The sequence below is a fragment of the Coloeus monedula genome, assembly GCF_965178545.1.
Source record: "Coloeus monedula genome assembly, chromosome: 29".
NCBI lineage: Eukaryota > Metazoa > Chordata > Aves > Passeriformes > Corvidae > Coloeus > Coloeus monedula.
Window position 1 is genome coordinate 3,014,381 of NC_138809.1, and position 18,262 is coordinate 3,032,642.

At 53.3% G+C, this 18,262-nt stretch overlaps 3 protein-coding genes across 3 annotated transcripts; all 3 read right to left on the reverse strand.

Moving 5' to 3' along the window:
- Positions 1-425: 425 nt before the first annotated feature.
- LOC309583101 (uncharacterized protein) lies at positions 426-710 on the reverse strand (the record flags this gene model as incomplete). The annotated part of the gene is made up of 1 exon (XM_082298627.1): positions 426-710. One exon carries the CDS (start codon positions 708-710, stop codon positions 426-428), a length of 285 nt encoding a protein of 94 aa, XP_082154753.1.
- Positions 711-9,650: 8,940 nt separating this feature from the next.
- On the reverse strand, positions 9,651-11,084 carry LOC309583102 (uncharacterized protein; the record flags this gene model as incomplete). Its single annotated transcript, XM_082298628.1, has 1 exon — positions 9,651-11,084. One exon carries the CDS (start codon positions 11,082-11,084, stop codon positions 9,651-9,653), a length of 1,434 nt encoding a protein of 477 aa, XP_082154754.1.
- Positions 11,085-16,088: 5,004 nt separating this feature from the next.
- On the reverse strand, positions 16,089-17,351 carry LOC309583103 (uncharacterized protein; the record flags this gene model as incomplete). Its single annotated transcript, XM_082298629.1, has 1 exon — positions 16,089-17,351. The coding sequence occupies one exon, from the start codon at positions 17,349-17,351 to the stop codon at positions 16,089-16,091; it is 1,263 nt and encodes a 420-aa protein (XP_082154755.1).
- Between the last annotated feature and the right edge of the window lie 911 nt (positions 17,352-18,262).

Sequence of the window (18,262 nt, forward strand, 5' to 3'; positions counted from 1 at the left end):
CTGATCTGCACCTTCAGTCCCAGACAGCTTTTGAAATCAGCCTGGCAGGTGCCCAAGGTGTGGGGACTGCAGAGCTGAGCCATCCCAGCCACTGGAATGCCACGGGAAGAGGAGGAAGCTGTGAAAAGCAGCTCCCCTTAACCCAGACGGGCTTGGGAACGATGCCAACGATAAGAAAAAGCAGTGGAAAAACACCAGGACGCCAGCACATTTGATGAGCTTTAGGTTTTAATATCACACCTTTGCTACTGGAGACAGGAGCAGGGAATGAAGAGATCGGAATTCCCGCGCGCGCGCAGGGGAAGAAATCCCAATTCCACCGCACTAATGCCACTTGGGGTTCTCAGGAGGAGGGAAGGGGCTGGAGGGATGAGGCAGGGCCTGTCCAAGCTCAGGGACAGGGGACAGGAGCAGCTCCGGGCCCTTCACTTCTGCTGCTGCTGCGGCGGCCACTGCACCGGCTGCTTGATCTGCTGCTGCTGCTGCTGGCATGGAACCTGGGCCAGGGGCACCTGCCCCGTCCCGGTGGCCACCGGGCACTGCGGGGTCAGCACCACCACGGGGGTCACGTCCGGCACGGGGGTCACCTCATGGCACACGACCCCCTCGGAGCCGTGGCAGGACCGGTCGCTGTCGTGGCAGGAGGAGCCTCCGCTGTGGCAGGAGGAGCTCTCAGAGCTGTGGCAGCCTCTGTTCTCACGGGAGCACATTTTTGGGCTGGTTGGAGAGAAGGCTGAAAACCTGGGGAGGAGAGAAGTTTGGCATTAGAGCAGGGAGGGCACCTTTCCCATCTGTTTCCCTCCTCTGCTGTGGGATCAGATTCCCTCGCTGTGCTCACGAGCCCACAGGGCCCAGCAGGATTGCTTTTCTGCCCGTCCAGTTTCCCCAGTTTGGGGCTTCATTCCCGCACTGCTGGATTAGCCTGGACAATCTGAGCACCCTCACAAGTCCCCACAGCAGCCCTGGCCTCTGTTTCTACTGGGCTCCTGAGCCATTTTCCTGCTCTTCCTTGAGCCATTTCCCTGCTTTCCCTTGAGCCATTTCCCTGCTATTCTTGAGCCACTTTCCTGCTTTCCCTTGAGCCATTTCCCTGCTTTCCCTTGAGCCATTTCCCTGCTCTCTCCTTGAGCCATTTCCCTGCTCTCTCCTTGAGCCATTTCCCTGCTCTCCTTGAGCCATTTCCCTGCTATTCCTTGGCTGCATCTTGGGATGATCCCGGAGGAGCAGATTCTCTGTGGGGTGTTGGGATATCCCACACCAGCAAGAGGCATCTTGGCAAGAATCCCAAAAACTTGTGGCCTGGAGGGGCCCTGGCACAGCCGGGACTGGTGGCAGAGCCCTGGCAAAATCCACTTCCAAAGGCAGGTGCCCAAAATAAAGACACTCCTGTGCCTTCCTCCCTCCTCGTGTCCTCTGCTCCCTCCAGGCCCAATTTCTTGAGCACCAGGAAAATCCTCTGTCCCTTCTGAGGATTGCTGGGATTTCAGGGAGGCAAAAGGCATCCGGGATGCTGAGCTGGAAGAGGATCCTGCTGCTCCTTCCTCTCACAGTTTAAATTCACTTTCTCTGTTCTTCCCTAAATTTCTTCAAGGATGTTTTAATACTTTCAACTCCCGAAAGTGTTTTCTCAAAGGAGCTTAGTAAAGGAGTCAGGCTTATAAATGCAATTAAAATTCCCAGCTTAACCCCAAGGTTTCTTATGAAAGATCAGCCTGCTGTCTCCCATTCATCCCCAAATCCCATGATTTGCTTTTATTCATTTCCAGTTTGTCCTTTGGATACTGGAAAACATCGGGGTAATCCAAATATAACTACAGGTGATAAATTTTGCTTCTCAGCACAGGCAGTCCTAATTTTTGGGAGCTTGAAACGGCCCCAGCCACAGAGCCAAGGATTTGGCTCTCAATAACCCCAGGAAATGCCCCCAGAGCAAAGCTCAGCTCAGTGCAGGGAATTTTCATTGGAATTAAAGGTTAGCGGTCAAGCAGGGACTTACCTTGGCTGTGAAGGCTCTGGAGGAGGAGTGGAGCTGAGTGAATGAGCTGCTCTCCCCTCCAAGGACTTTTATACAGTTCCCAAGTCTCTTCCTGAAAATGCAATAACCCCCTGGGGAAAAATGACCAAGGTATTTACAAAACAGCCACACCCCTAATTACCCACCACCTTCAAAAGCTCCTTCAGCCCGATTTCTTTGATTGACTTGTCAGGCTCTGGATTGTCTTCCTCGTGTTACACAGCTTTAATTGCACCCTGCCCGTCGAGGGCCGCGAGTGAAAACCGTGTGGGTGGCTCGGCTGTCTCACCCTCACGGCACGATGAGTTTTAGGGTTGCAAAATGGATGGCAAAGGTGGTGAGTTTTGGGGTTCCTATCCTCCTGAAACCTCTCACCTGGAGTCTGGCAGGAAGGAGAGCTCCCAGTGCCCAGTCCTCCCCAAATGGTCTTGGCAGGACCAGGCTCTTGTGGAGAAAACCCACCATTCTCAGGTTCTCGCTCTGAAAAAAGGCAAATTCTTAGAAAGTTCTGGTTGGACATCCTTGGAAAACATCTTTAAAGTAACTTTCACCCTGTGAGACACCTGCAGGTACCAGAACTGAGCTGAGGGTCCCCTCTCTCTGACAGGCTCATTTCCTGAAGGAACAAAACCAGGATAATGAAATCTGTGGCCACTGTGGGAGGCTCTGGCTGGGAAGTGACCTATCAAACCCAGGTGGTGGCACAGGCCACTTTTGGAAGTGTTGGCTTCTACCTGTGAATTCCCTCAAAATGTAAGAAGGTTTCCTCAACATGAGGGAGAACTTCTTCCCATGGAAGGGGGCAGAGCCCTGGAACAGCTGCCCAGGGAGGGCCTGGAGTGTCCCCCTCTGGAGTCATTCCAAACCCACCTGGACATGTCCCTGTGTCACCTGCTCCAGGTGACCCTGCTCCCCAGCTATTCCGGGATTTTGTGATTTTAAGGTTCAGGGATTCTGAGGTTCTGTGGTTCCATGATTCCATGGTTCTGTGATTCCCTACCTGTGTCCATCCATTTCCCACCTAATTTTACGGCCATTCCACCATCACTGACAGACTCACCACCAATTTTCATTGCTGACATTTTTTCTGGCCAACCCCAAGGTGCCCCACACAGAATTTCTCTTTGAAAATTGCAGTTTTGCTCATATTTTACTCTTTTTTGTTTGCTGGCCTCTGGAGCAATGATGGGAAATCGGTGCTCGCGGAAGCCGCTTGTGCAAACCTTGCACCCATGAGTAAGCTGTGAGTAAAATGCTGGGTCAGAGACCACACATCCAAGCTCCCCACGCATCCTGATCTCCGCCGGCTCTTCCCTGGGGCGGGATGGGAGCACCTGGGTGCAGAGCACCAGGATGGTGCAATCACGGATGCAACCACGGCTTCGCAACAGCCCCGATTTCTCATTTTCCCTCCCATTCCCGGCCTGACCGTGGAATTCCAGCAGGACTCCTGATGCGTTTTCACTCATTTTCCCACTTGAACTCCCTCATGGAGCCACGGGGTTTTGTTGGGCAGAGATCTCCTGAAGCCAAGGGGTGGCTCCCACTTGCTATCACTGAAACAATTTCTGGAGTTTCTATCCAGAGGCGCCAGTTGGAGGCTTTCATCCAGAAGCCAGATCCGTGTTTACTGCTCAGCCTGTTTACCAACAGCTGCAGCAGAGGGGCCTTGGTTTAACAAGCACCGACAGGCTCGGGGCTGACTCCTTTCTTATCAGAGCTGGGGATGGAGCCTTGTTTTTATCAGAGTTGGGGATGAGTCCTGTCTTATCGGACTTTGGGTTGAGTCCTGCGTTATCAGAGTTCAGGATGAGTCCTGTGTTATCAGAGCTCCTCAGCCGACGAGGATGACTCATCCCTGCCTTGTTGCACAAGGAGAGGGGAGGAAACCTCCCTGTGCCAAGGATAAAACCCAGCCTCGGACTCCTCCCAGCCTCAGGCTGGAGCTGAGCTCTGGAGAGGGCGGATCAGCTCCGGCTCCTCGTGTCCAACCTCTGGATGTAAAACCATCCTGTTCTCCCTGGGTCTATTAAATATTGAACCATCCAAACTTGGCGAGTGCCTTTTGACAGCAGCCTCAAGAACCAGGGAGTAAGAAATGGAATTTTCAAGTCTTTTCTGTTTCCTTTGCTTTGGGAGGGACTGAAATTTTGGGGTGGTTTTTGGTCAGTTGGATAAACGCAAAGATTTGAAGGCTCCGGACTTGATTTTCTGGGAGTCTCTGGGAATTTGAGCTTTCAGAGTTCTTTTGCTCCCTTGATGAAGGAAGGAAACCCACAGAAATATCAGCAGTGAAGTGGTCGATTCTAGAAATAGATGGAAATAAATGATAACACCGCCTAATTTTAGAATGGAATTTAATGGGGCTGGTGACAAAATCTTGCGTCATTTTCCCCACGTGATGATCTTATGACATTTCACGGTGTGAAGGATCCTCACTGTGGCATCAAGCATGGGCTTAGAGCTCAGAAGATTTGGGTCTTCGGTGTTTCAGGGCAAAGTTTTCTGGATTTTTATTGATTTAAAAGGGTCAAAATCCCCCCAGGTGGGTGAAAGCAGAACGGTAAATACCAAACAATGTGATTTTATGTCTCACTTTTAAATGGGCCCAGATCTATGGGTGGTTTTTTCCCTCCTAACAAGTATCTGGATGAGTCAAACAACCCCAGAGAAGAGTCCTGGAAGATTAAATGTTGGGCAAACCCCACATCCCAACCAGCACTGGAACCGTCCTCTCCCTGAGCCTAATTTAGGGCCTGATCCTATCAAAAAATGCCATAAGCAGGTTATGGGGAGGAAGCCAAGGAGCTCCTTGGAGTTGCCTCATGCACGAGGTTCTACGTGCTCGGGGTTACGCCATCCCCAGCAATCTCTGGGACAGGAGCCTGGAATTGTTGCCAAGTAAACAACCTTTCACTCCCGAGGTCAGACTGTAAATAATAATCAGTCGGAAGTCCCCCGGGAGATTTGCAGATCTCATTAATAAGGCTTGTAAGGCCTGGGCTCCCTGCGGTGGGAGGAGCATCTCCAGCAGGAGCCAGGTTAAGAACAGAATCCCAGAATTCTGGAGTAGTTGGTGTTGGAAGGATCTCTGGAGATCTCCCAGTCTCCACCTGGAGCAGGTGGCACAGGGACACATCCAGGTGGGTTTGGGGATGGATGTCTCCAGAGGGGGACACTCCGCTCCTTCCCTGGGCAGCTGTTCCAGGGCTCTGCCACCTGCACGGAAAGAAGTTCTTCCTCATGCTGAGGTGGAACTTGGGGTTTGGTTTATGCTCATCCTCCTTGTCCTGTCACTGGGCACCCCTGGGAAGAGTCTGGCATGGTTCCCTTGCCACCTGAACTTCTCTTGCTGTTGAAAATGCCGTGTTTTGGTTCTATTAATACAAATGTTACGTTTAAGTGTGGGTGTAAAATACATGTGAAAAAGGTTGGAAGAAACTCTTTGTGTTGTGGAGACTCCTTGAGGACCCATTTGCATTTCGAGTGAAGGAGCCAGAGATGAAAGAAATCATCCCAATATTAAAACTATCCACAGACTGAGAGGTTTTATTTTCTGACCCATGATCCAAAGGAGAAGGAGAAAAGAATCTTTTCCTGTCACCACAGCACAAACCCCTTTTTCCAGCAGTTCTTGGGGGAGTGTTGTCAGCACAGCCCCATGTGAGGAACGTGGAGCTCTGAGGCCGTAATGACATGGTCAGGGAAAAATTCCATTGTGGCACATCCAGGGACACTTCTGGGATGTGGGAGCTGCTGCTGGGCCAGTCACTTCTTCTGGATGGGGGGCCAGCGGGTGCTCTGCTTGCACTGCTGGGTCTTGATGGTGGGGACAACCACGGGGCATTTCTGCTGCACCACCTGGGCGCATCCCCCGCCTTCAGGGCTGAGCTCTGGGCCTGGGAATGTCCCAGTTTCATATCCCAGCCCTCCACCATAGTACCTTGACCCCTCAGTGACCCTCCCCGTGGTTAGGGTATCACTCAGGGGTGCAGGGTATCCATACCCAGCCCCTGCTCCCTCAGCGATTCCCAAATCCCCTCGGTGGCAGACGGATCTTCCCCCTCCCCCCGCACTGCTGATGACCGGACCCAAGTCCTCGCTGCTGTATCCCATTCCCACTCCAGAGCCATACACTGGGACTGTCCCCACCGTGACATCCCAGCCAGACGTGACCCCACAATCCCCACTGATGGACCTGTCAGAGTCACACGAGTACCCCCCTGAGATGCTGTAGGGGGCTGGCGCTGGCTGGGCCGGGCAGGACAAAGGTCTCCGGTTGTAGGTGATGGAGCCTTCACCCTCGCAGGAGAAGGAGGCGTTGCCGTGGGAGTTGGAGAGGGCCCCGGTGCAGAAGCCGCGGTGGCTCAGGGAGATGTCCCGGCTGTAGCCCCGGTTCCGCCATCTCCGCCGGAGGCAGTGGTAAAGCTGGAAGAGGAAAGCAAAACACCCAAACTTGCACCGCTTTGCTTCATGTTTGTACCGGGGCAGGTGGGGAGCTGCCAGGTGGTGTGGCCAGGAAAGCTTGGCCAGGGCTTGGGGTAATTCCAGGCTTTGGAACCGAGTGCTGCTGAGCTGTTAGAGAATCATGGAATCATGGACTGGTTTGGGTTGGAAAAGATCTTAAAGCTCATCCAATGCCACCCCCTACCATGGGCAGCGACGCCTTCTGCTAGACCAGGTTGCTCCAAGCCCCTGTTCTTCAAATCCAAGGGTATCTGGACTCTTCCTGGGACAGCCTTCCTCTTACTACCTCTATTTCTAGAGAATCCAAAAGCTGAAATATATTCTGAATCCAAAACCTGAAATATAAAATCTGAACTATATTCTTTTCCCATCTAATAACTGTCAGGGTTTTCCCCACTCATTTTCATGTCCACAGCCATGGAGCTGCAAAAATACCAAGGATCATCCTCGTTTCTGTTTCCAAACCATTGCAAGAGCGATGGATCAAAGTTTCCACCCTGGCTCTGTTATTGCAGCCCCAAAATTCTTTCATAGAAGGTGATTGGCCCAGACACAGAGGTTTGTGGCCATTCTGAGGTCCAGCACAGGGTTGTTAATAATTACCATCAAAAAATGTGTCCTGCACATGCAAACCCACAGAGGTTGTGCAGTCCCCACGTGCTGGCCCCGCCACAGACCCATCCGGGTTTTTACCTTGCTCATCCCTCTGCACCCCAGCCTGGTGCCTTGATTTCACCTCTCTCCCCAGCGATTGGATCCATAACGGAGCAAGAACCCATCCAGATCCCGAGGACTTGGCTCAGGCAGAGGGGTCCTGCTGCTAGCGTGAGCCAAGGTCTCAAATGAGCCGCATCCCACGATTAGGAAACTACAAAATCCCAGGAAAAAAAAAGCAGACTTACCCTCTTCAGCCATCGGAAACACATTTAGAAGGTAAAAGTCGACTGAATGAGGAGCTTTAACAGCCTCTGGAACATTTATATGGCGTTTAACATGTATGAGAAGTGAGACACCCTCGGGAATGAGAAGGATTTATTTACCAAACCAGCGTTTCAGTGTTTGCTTTGCCTACCGATCCGTATCTCCCTTCACACCGCTCATTTCGCTGCCCTAATTGTTACTTCTGCTTAATGAGCCTATTCCTGTGCCCCTGCCTCCGGTCCCCAGCCCCGGGAGAGGTGGGTGGGGATGTGGGTGTAGGAGAATGCGGAGCGACATTAGGGAGTGTGTGGCACAGGGCAAGAAACGCTCACAGTGCTCTGGTGACAAGTTGTTCCCTGCCGCAAATCCCTGGTGGCCCCAGGGGGAGTGTTTTTTTTCCCGAGGAAAACATTTGCATATGAACCAGAAGGTGGCCAAAAGTGATTGATGCCCGGATATGGAATTTTGCAAGGGTGCTGTAAAGAGAGCTTAAGGACAGAACAGCGGGAGGTGTGAACGTCCTGATGCTTAAACCCAGCCTGGCTGGATTACGCTTTAATGAAGGATTATGCCTCCAAATCCCTCTATTCCTTCTTTTTCATATCCTTCCTCTGGTTTGGAAAGAGCACCAGGCCGCAGGGAGTGGGGGAGTCTGGTGGGGGTTGCAGATCAAAGCTGCTCCAGCCCGGCCCTGCAGAGCAGCTCCTGGAGGCTGGACCGGCTCTGTTCAGCTCCGGGAAATTTTGCTGCGGGGACAGAGAGTCCCAGCTTTGGCCAAAGCCCCATCCCCTGGGCAGAAATCCGTGTATGGGGTGGTGGTGCTGCCAGGGCAGGGTGCAAAGCCTGGGAAGGGAGGGATTTGAGGGCTGGAGGAAGATTTGGAGCTGCCTGAGGGATTTGTTGCTGGTTTTATTCCCTCCTGCCTGGCCCAGGATTGATTTAGCTGGCTCGCAGGTGAGGCTTCCTTCTGGGTACAGATCATGGAATCCCAGAATCACTGAGGTTGGAAAAACCCTCCCATGGAGTCCAGCCTGTCCCCCCTTTGTCAGCCAGCCCAGAGTGCTGAGTGCCACCTCCAGGCATTCCTTGGACACCTCCAGGGATGGAGACCCCAGACCTCCCTGGGCAGCCCTTCCCAAGGCCTGAGCACCCTTTCCAGGAGGAAATTCATCCTGATGTCCAACATGACCCTCCCCTGTCACACCTTGAGACCGTTCCCTCAGGTTTGCTGCAGGAAGGGAGAGGATGGCAAGGCCGTGGGTGTTGTCATGGTTTTATTGCCCGCCTGGGGCATCACCAGCTGCTCTTGGGTCATCCCCAATCCCTGCTCTTCCCAACTGAACCTGCTGGACCTGGTCAGGTCTCCCATGAGCTCCACAGAGGTCATTGGGACCTTGGAGGACCAGGAGGGCCTGCACCATGCCCAGGCACCAAAGGGGTGTTGGTGTGGATACAAAAATGCTGCTAGCAAGGATTTTCTTGCTATTTTCTAAGTCCGTGAGAGACTTTTCTCTCTCACAGAAGAGGCAGCAGAGTTATGTAAACAACCAAACACCTGCAACCTTGAAAAGTCTTGTTTATGGTACAGTAGAAAAATATTTTGACAATGCATGTTTTAGGATTTTGGCCAATCACCCCAAGGGGTGGCTGATCTTTGTCCAATTAGACTATGAAGAAAAAGTCTATTAAAGAGTTTGTAAAATAATTAAATAGATCAATCTTGCTGCACAATTCCTGCCTGCTGGATCTTCTCTCCTCCTCCCTACGGCTGCGGGACACAGTGATATACCTTAGGGCATTTTAATATGTTGGTGCTGTGGTTCCTTCGAATTTTGGGATCTTCTGTTCCTCCCTCACGGAGCCCAGGTGGAAAATGAAAGTGCAAAGTCTCTGGGACAATAAACTGGGTGGCTTTGGAGTGAAACATCTCATCAGAGACATTTCTACATCGCAAGACCATGAAATGCAGGTTGATAATGCAAGAAAGAAATGAACTCTCAAAAAAGGGGCAGCTTTGAGCAATTACAACATTTATTGGATATAAAAAGTGCCTTTGGAAAAGCAACAGGACATTATCAAAGGCACCCCGACACCAAGGCACAGCAGGGGAATCCTGGAGTTCTCAGATGAGGATGCAGTGTCCAGGGGTGAGGGGAAGACATGCTGGGACAGACCGGGCAGCCAGAGGCAGGGCTGGAGGCAAAGAGGTGCCGTGGCAGAGACTCAGAGCTGGAGCTGCCCACGGCTGTTACTTCTGCTGGCTGTAGGGCCAGTAGGAGCTCTGCTTGCTCTGGTGGGACACGATGCTGGGGATGACAATGGGACATTTCTGCTGGGAGGAGCCTCCGCTGCCACCTCCAGAGCTGATGATGATGGTCTGTCCCGAGGAGCCGCCGCTGTATCCTCCTCCCATCCCGTAGCTGGATCCTCCACCACAGTATCCAGAGGATCCTCCACTGCCTCCCCCTACAATGATGCTCTTTGATCCTGAAGAGCCACCACCGTATCCTCCACCCATCCCGTAGCTGGATCCTCCACCACAGTATCCAGAGGATCCTCCACTGCCTCCCCCTACAATGATGCTCTTTGATCCTGAAGAGCCACCACCGTATCCTCCACCCATCCCATAGCTGGATCCTCCACTACAGTATCCAGAGGAACCACCACTACTTCCATCTCCCATTATGATCTTGGTTCCTGAAGATACACCACCATATTCTCCACCCATGCCATAAGCTGAAGATCCTCCACCACAGGAACCACCACTACCTCCCCCTACAATGATGGTCTTTGATCCTGAAGAGCCACCACCGTATCCCCCTCCCATCCCGTAGCTGGATCCTCCACCACAGTATCCAGAGGATCCTCCACTGCCTCCCCCTACAATGATGCCCTTTGATCCTGAAGAGCCACCACCGTATCCTCCACCCATGCCATAACCTGAGGAACCTCCACTGCAGTATCCAGAGGAACCTCCACTGCCTCCGCCTACAATAATGGTCTTTGATCCTGAAGAGCCACCACCGTATCCCCCTCCCATCCCATAGCTGGATCCTCCACTGCAGCACCCAGAGGAACCTCCACTACCTCCCCCTACAATGATGCCCTTTGATCCTGAAGAGCCACCACCGTATCCCCCTCCCATCCCATAGCTGGATCCTCCACCACAGTATCCAGAGGATCCTCCACTGCCTCCCCCTACAATGATGCCCTTTGATCCTGAAGAGCCACCACCGTATCCTCCACCCATGCCATAACCTGAGGATCCTCCACTGCAGCACCCAGAGGATCCTCCACTACCTCCCCCTACAATGATGGTCTTTGATCCTGAAGAGCCACCACCATATCCCCCTCCCATCCCGTAGCTGGAGCCCCCACTGCAGCACCCAGAGGATCCTCCACTGCCTCCACCTCCAATGATGCCCTTTGATCCTGAAGAGCCACCACCGTATCCCCCTCCCATCCCATAGCTGGAGGAACCCCCACTACAACAGGATCCACCTCCTCCACCACCAGAGCTGATGATGACTTTGCCAGAACCCCCTTGTCCCCCGCAGCAGGAGGAGCCCTGGGACTGGTAACTGGAGGAACCGCTCCCGTGGCAACCGGAGCCCTCGCTGTGGCATCCACTGGACTGGGAGGACATCCCATGGCAGCCTCCAGAGCTTTGTCTGGAGCACATCTTGGAGCAGTGACCCTGCAAGGAACGGAGCTGTCAGAGAGGAGAACCTTGGAGATGCAGCTCAGCCTTCCCAGCAGACAGAGAAGGAAGAGTTCCCAGGAATGACCCCTTTTGTCCCATCTTCTGCAGCCCTACAAGGATGGCAGCTTTAACCTCCCTCACCCCTGTGAGAGCTGCCATGACATCCCAGGGAGCTCTCTGCAGGTCACAACAGCTCCAGGAAACCTCTGCGTGCGGAAAGGTTGGGAATACTTCCCGAGGTTTGCACACATGCTCTGGCACGCCTAAAAAATTGTGTGGATCATTCTGGATGTCTCACACTGACTCAGCAGCTGAAAGTTCAGCTTTCAGAGATCCAGCTGCAACTCCCCTCTCTAAGGGAGGGATTTCTGTTGGCACCTCCAGTTGGTTTTTGGTGGAGCCACCACGGTTCAAAGAACGCCCAAAGAACAACTGGTGGAGAGATCTCCCTGCGTAGAGGTTCCGGCAGCTTCCGTATCCACGGGCTTACCTTCAGTGCTGGTGGGAACGTTGCGATGCTCGGTGTTGGTTGAATGAGGAGCCCTGGGATAGCTGAGCTTTTATACCGGGTTCATCGTGCTCCCAAGGGAAGTGAGACACCCTAAGGAATGCTGAGAGATTTATTTACGGAGCTTGGCTTCAGCTGCCTCCTTCCTTGACTCACTTGCAGCAGAGGCGATGCGAAGGAGGCGCATCAGCCCCGTTCTGTATCGCAGTCGCTAATTCTGGTTAATGGTTCCCTTCCGGGAGCCTCGCTCTGAATTTTTGGGGCAAACAACATCTCAAGGTCTGTTTTAGGGGGTCCCCAATGTGTTTCTGCTGGGCTGGAGCTTCTCGGGAGCTCAGGAGAGTGTGGGGACTGAGCAGATGCCGAGGGATGGGGACTGGAGTGTGTTGGAGCCAGAGAGTGATGGAAGGACAAGGATAAAGGATGTGCTGGAGCAGAATCCCAGAGAATTTTGGGGAATTTCCTCAAGGACTGGTGAGATGGGGAGCAGGAGTATGTCCATCCTGCTGACAAAGGCCAGAGGTACCATGCCGATGGAGTGCCCTGCACTGGAGCTGCCCAGATCTGTGTCAGAGGACGGTGTAAGAGTGACAAGAACATTTCCCCTCAACCTTTTGGGAACCCAAGGTCCTAGCTGCTGTGGGTTTGAGCCTGGAGGTCCAAGCTGCTCCAGCTTCCAGGAGTCTCCATTCTCCATGTTGGAGTGGGGAAAGCCATGAAATCCTGCTATTTTCGAGGTTGCACTTGAAGGCCATCAAGACCTTACCCTTGAACTCTAGGACGTTAAACACCCCCTCTGCCTCAACAGGACCCATTTCTGAGGGTCTCCACTGGCCACCCCACCCATACCTGAGCTGGGGAGTCACCTGAATATTTTCCCTGCTGGAGGATGACAGCTGTCCCAGCACTGGCTCTGTGTCACGCGTGTTTGGAGCCTGACAGCAGCATCCGCCCTCCTGGGACACTGAGTAGACGAAGGACTAATAGGGGGTTTTGGCAGTGGGGACGTGTGACAGCAGCAGCAGGTCCCAGCCGTCACCACGAATGTGACTTTGAACACACACACACGACGCCCTTAGGATGGGGACAGGGCCACCAGCACTGGGGACACACGTGCAGGGGCTTCCTTTGTTTGGCTTTGGAGTCCCTCCCGTGGCCTTATCTTTGTTCTCATCTCCAGATCTGAGGTGTCACCGCCGTTCTGGCTCCCAGCTCTGCTGTGTGGGTGTTGTACTCCTGAGGATCTCACCACCTTGATCCCTTCCGTGCCTTCGACCTGTAGGGACTTGCCCAGAGGGACACCCAGGATTAGCAGCTCGTTGGCACAGAGGGACACCCAGGATGAACAGCTCATCTGGACCCAGGGATGAGGAAAGGCCATGGAGGCTTTTGGAGGGGTGGTGAGAGGAGCTCCCACAAACCACGGAGTGTGGCGAGCCCAAGGTTGGACCCCCTTGAAGCACTGGGCCTGTAGCACATGGATTTGTTTACCAGAGGTGTAGGAAAAGTGTGGCTGGAAGCACAGCTGTGGAAGGGTCAGCACCACCACAACCTCTCTCCCAGGTTAGGGAGAAACCTGGATACCTGTGTTGGGGAAAGGGGAATGGGGATTGTATTGGGTTGACCCTGAGTTGATGGACAGTCTTTAAGACCAATTACGCTTCTCACAATTTACATATTTAAACCGCACAGACAGGCGGGACTTCCCCTTCTGGTCGGAGCTCGCTTGCTGGGAGGTGGGGGCAGCTCGGGGCCTCCCGGCCCCGCCGGGCCGGGCCGGGGCCACTGCCCCTTTCCCCCTTTCCCAACGCTGTGGCACGGACCCTGGGTGGCTGGGGGGGGGACTGCCTCAGAGCCACAGGCAGCTAAAACCAGCCATGGACTGCTCACAGCTAAACCCATCTAGCGTGGCTTCTGGGGACCGGCGGGTCCCTCTCCTCTCCATGCGGAGCCGGCGGAGTCAACGGGAGCCGGCAGAGCCTCCTGTCTGCAGCCAGCACACTTCGTGCTGAACTGAAGAGGACACCACGCAGCCAGCAGCACAAAGGGAGCGAGGCTTTCCCCACCGTAAAGCCCGAACAAAAACACCCTTCAGCATGGCGGCGTCAGTCAGAGAGAAAGAGAAGTGAGCCATGTGGGACGGAGCTGGAAATGGCGACTGGGAGAAAAGAGGGCGGTGCCGCGATTCTGGCGGGCAGCTTAAAAGAAACCTTCTTGCATGCCGTGGTAAGAAACTGTAATACCGCAAACTGTTTGTCTCTTTAATCCATTTGAAGAACATGGGGGGATGGAGTATCTTCGTGTGTCTGTGAAGATTGTGAAGAATGCCGATGCCAGGCTTTATAGTAGTAAGAGGCTGTTAGAGACTTGTGGCAAAGAAGAGCCTTTGTGTGCAGGCCAAAAGAACTTATCCTTGAAAAGATGAATAACCCCATGTGATGGCCCATGTTTTGCAGTGTGAAGGAACTGTGAGATTTTTCATGGGAGAGATGTTCTACACACAGCAGATTGTTTGTTTCCGGGCGGATCTGCTGTTAGTGGCAGTTTGGGAACCACGTGCAACTGAAGGAAAAACCCTTTTTTCCCTTAAGCATAAGAGAGAGACTTTTCAAGAACTGGAACACTGATTAACATCTTATGTTCTGTTATCCCTTGTGTGAGCTAGGTAAAAGGAGAGAAGTGCTGGCTGGAGGGGGGGGGGATTTGCTTTAATTTTGTTTTGTTATTGTCTCTTTACTTTTAATTCTATTAGTAATAAAACTCTTTCATTGTACTGCAACTGTTTAAGGTTTGTGCCTGCTTTGCTTTTCTCCTAATTCTTATCTCACAGAAGGAAAATGAGTAAGTAATGAATATTTTGAACCAAAACCACTACATTTAATTGGTGTTTCTGCCCGGTTTCGAACTCAACCCGCTACAGGGATGTAAAAGGCTCCAGGGCCACGTTCTGAGTTTTGTGATGCTCTGCTGGGCCCTTTTCCCTGCAGTCCTGGAACCCTTTGGATGGGCTGGTGTCGCTGTTGCGTGTAGGGACGGTGAAGAACGACGTGCACTCAGGTCAGAGAAGATGGTCGAAGCTGACCTTTTAATGCCAAACCCCCATCTTTTTATAGCATGGATCGCAAAAGAGAAATTACATGATTGGCCCATCGGTCAACCACCTACCAAGGTGATAGGCTCTAACCACCCATTTCAAAATATTCTTCCCAATAAACTAAAACAATTCCACTATGTTCTCACAACAGCCTTGCACCTGAAAACGTTTACGGACTAGCCAACCGTCAGACAGCTGGCTTGCATGAGAACGGAGACCTTCTCATGAGACAGTACAAAGTGGAGAATTTTTCTCTGCTCACCTCCTCAGCATCTACGGGCTGGCAGATCATGGTACCTCTTCATCTCCTCACTGCAAACACCTGGGAGGGTGGTTGATATGAGAGAGGACAAATCCCTGGCCAGATCCTCCAGCAGCCTGGGTCCCTTTTCCCAGCAGATTCCCTCGTGCACAGTGATGCTGACAGTGTGGGGTGTGGTCCTGGAGAAGAACTCTCCAGTTTTTCTCCAAAAGGCAGGAACCTGTCAGTTGTGATCCCTCAAGAGTTTCATGGTTGATGATCCCTCTAATTCCTAATTTGGTTTCCTCCCTAATAGCTGTGTTTGTGAGATGGACAAAACCCCTCTGGGCTTAAAGTTTGCTAATCTCAAGACTAATCCCTCCTGTCCCAAAGAGGACTTTGGGAGTCCTTTTTGAGAGGATTTTCCCACTTTGAGAGGAAAGCCAGCTGTCTCTGGGCTGCGTCCAAAGGAGAGCAGGCAGGTTGGTGAGGGAGGGGATTTTTTCCCGCTACTCTGCTCTGGTGAGATCCCACCTGGAATGCTGTGTCCAGTTCTGGTGTCCCCAACATAAGAAGGACATGGAATTGTTGGAGCAAATTCAGAGGAGGCCATGAAGTTGATAAAGGGCCTGGAGCCTGTTCCCTATGGAGACAGGCTGAGGGAGCTGGGAATGTTCAGCCTGGAGGAGAGAAGGCTGTGTGGAGGCCTCAGAGCCCCTTCCAGGATCTGCAGGGGCTCCAGGGAAGCTGGAGAGGGACTTTTCATCAGGAACTGCAGTGGAAGGACACAGGGAATGGGTTCAGGCTGAAAGAAGGGAAATTTAGGTTGGATATAGGAAAGATCTGTTAATGAGCACCTGCTCCAGAACTGGAAGCTGGAGAACTTTTCCCAGGGAATGTTTTGGATGTTTTATTCCTTTTTGGGAAGGACAAAGGAGAAAAGCAACCTCACAAACCAGTTCTGTCCGTGCACAGAAATCTTTATTTCCTGTCACATTTATGGCACAGAGGAGCCACCTGGGAATTCACAGCACAGGGATACAGCACCAAGGGAACACAAGGGAAGGGGATGTGCCGGGAGCAAACTTGGAATGCAGAGACTCGGCTGTTCCCGATGGGAACCGGAGCTGCCCACGGCTGTTACTTCTGGCTGCATGGCCAGTGGGAGCTCTGCTTGGTCTGGTGGGACACAACACTGGGGATGACAATGGGACATTTGTGCTGGGAGGAGCCTCCGCCGCCACCTCCAGAGCTGATGATGATGGTCTGGCCCGAGGAGCCGCCACCGGATCCGCCACCACAGCATCCAGAGGATCCACCACTGCCTCCCCCTCCCATGATGATTCTCCCTCCATAAGAGCCACCACCAGATCCCCCTCCGCAGCATCCAGAGGAGCCTCCTCCTCCTCCACCGCCAGAGCTGATAATGATCTTCTGGGCTGATCCCCCACTGCCACCACCGGATCCTCCACCGCAGCACCGAGAAGATCCTCCACCTCCCATTATGCTCTTTGATCCTGAAGAGCCACCACCAGATCCTCCACCACAGCATCCGGAGGAACCTCCACCGCCTCCACCTCCCATTATGATCTTTGTCCCAGAAGAGCCACCACCGGATCCTCCACCGCAGCATCCGGAGGAACCTCCACCGCCTCCACCTCCCATCATGCTCTTTGAAGATCCACCACCAGATCCTCCACCGCAGCATCCAGAGGATCCACCACCGCCTCCACCTCCAATGATGATCTTGGTTCCTGAAGATCCACCACCAGATCCTCCTCCCATGCCACCACCGGATCCTCCACCACAACATCCAGAGGATCCCCCACCTCCCATTATGCTCTTTGATCCTGAAGATCCACCGCTGGATCCTCCACCGCAGCAACCAGACGAACCTCCACCACCTCCACCTCCCATCATACTCTTTGAAGAGCCTCCACTGGATCCTCCACCGCAGCATCCGGAGGAACCTCCACCGCCTCCACCTCCAATGATGATCTTGGTGCCTGAAGATCCACCACCAGATCCTCCTCCCATGCCACCCCCACCACAGCATCCAGAGGATCCACCACTACCTCCACCTCCCATCATGCTCTTTGAAGATCCACCACCGGATCCGCCACCGCAGCATCCGGAGGAACCTCCACCACCTCCCCCTCCCATGATGATCTTCCCTCCTGAAGAGCCACCACCGGATCCTCCACCGCAGCATCCAGAGGAGCCTCCTCCTCCTCCTCCTCCACCGCCAGAGCTGATAATGATCTTCTGGGCTGATCCGCCGGAGGATCCTCCACCACAGCAGGATCCTCCTCCTCCCCCGCCGGAGGAGCCCTGGGACTGGTAGCTGCTCCCCTGGCAGCAGCAGCAGCCGCAGCCGTGGCACCCGCTTTGTCTGGAGCACATCTTGCAGCAGTGACCCTGCAAGGAGCAGCTTTTTACTCCAGGGCAGCCACCACTCTCACGAGAATTTCCCAGGGGCTGTGACCCCTGTCTGGCCCAACACCACTTTGTCGTGTCCAGGATCATCTTTTAAAGACTTTTATCCCAAAGTTATCCTATCTCCTTGTCCCAAAGCCATTCCATCTCCATCTCAATACTGATGAAAGACAGCCTTCAGTAGCATGGGCTGATCCTGCTTCTGTTTGGTCTGGTGGGACCAAGGCATCCCCAGGAGATTTAAATTCATCCCAGCAACTTTCCTGCCCTTCCACCACCACCCCTTGATGTTTTTTACCAAAACTTCTGTGTTTTGGAAGCAGAAAAGGAAGAGAAGAATCCCTCCCTTGAGCAGACCTGGACTTACCCTTCTTGGCTCTGACCACGGACGCCTCAGGGCAAAGCTGAGCGAATGAAGCACCCCAAGATCCACCAACTTTTATACCATTTTTCCCGAGTGGGAAGTGAGGCATCCACAGGAATGGTGTAGGTTTATTTACCAAACAACCTCTCCTCCTTCATCCCACTTGTCCTGACTCACTGGATGCGGACAATGCCTCTCCCGTGCATCACTTCCTCGGCTGCATCCACTGCACGTCCCACACATGAGCTCGGCCCCTGTGGTTGAGTTCCAAGGTAGGATTCTGGGCTTCCAGTAGGATTCTGGAGGTTGCCACCCTCCACTCCAGCCGGGAGATGCCGCTGGTGACCGACACCAGAAGGGGCTGCGGAGCCTCCTTTTGTTGAGTGTTACAGACTGGAGGCACAGGGGCGGATTGGTGGGGCGTCTGTGCAGGGAGCTGGACTTCGATGATCCTTGGGGGGTCCCTTCCACCTCAGGATATTCTGTGAGAGATTCCCAGGGGAACAGGGGCGGG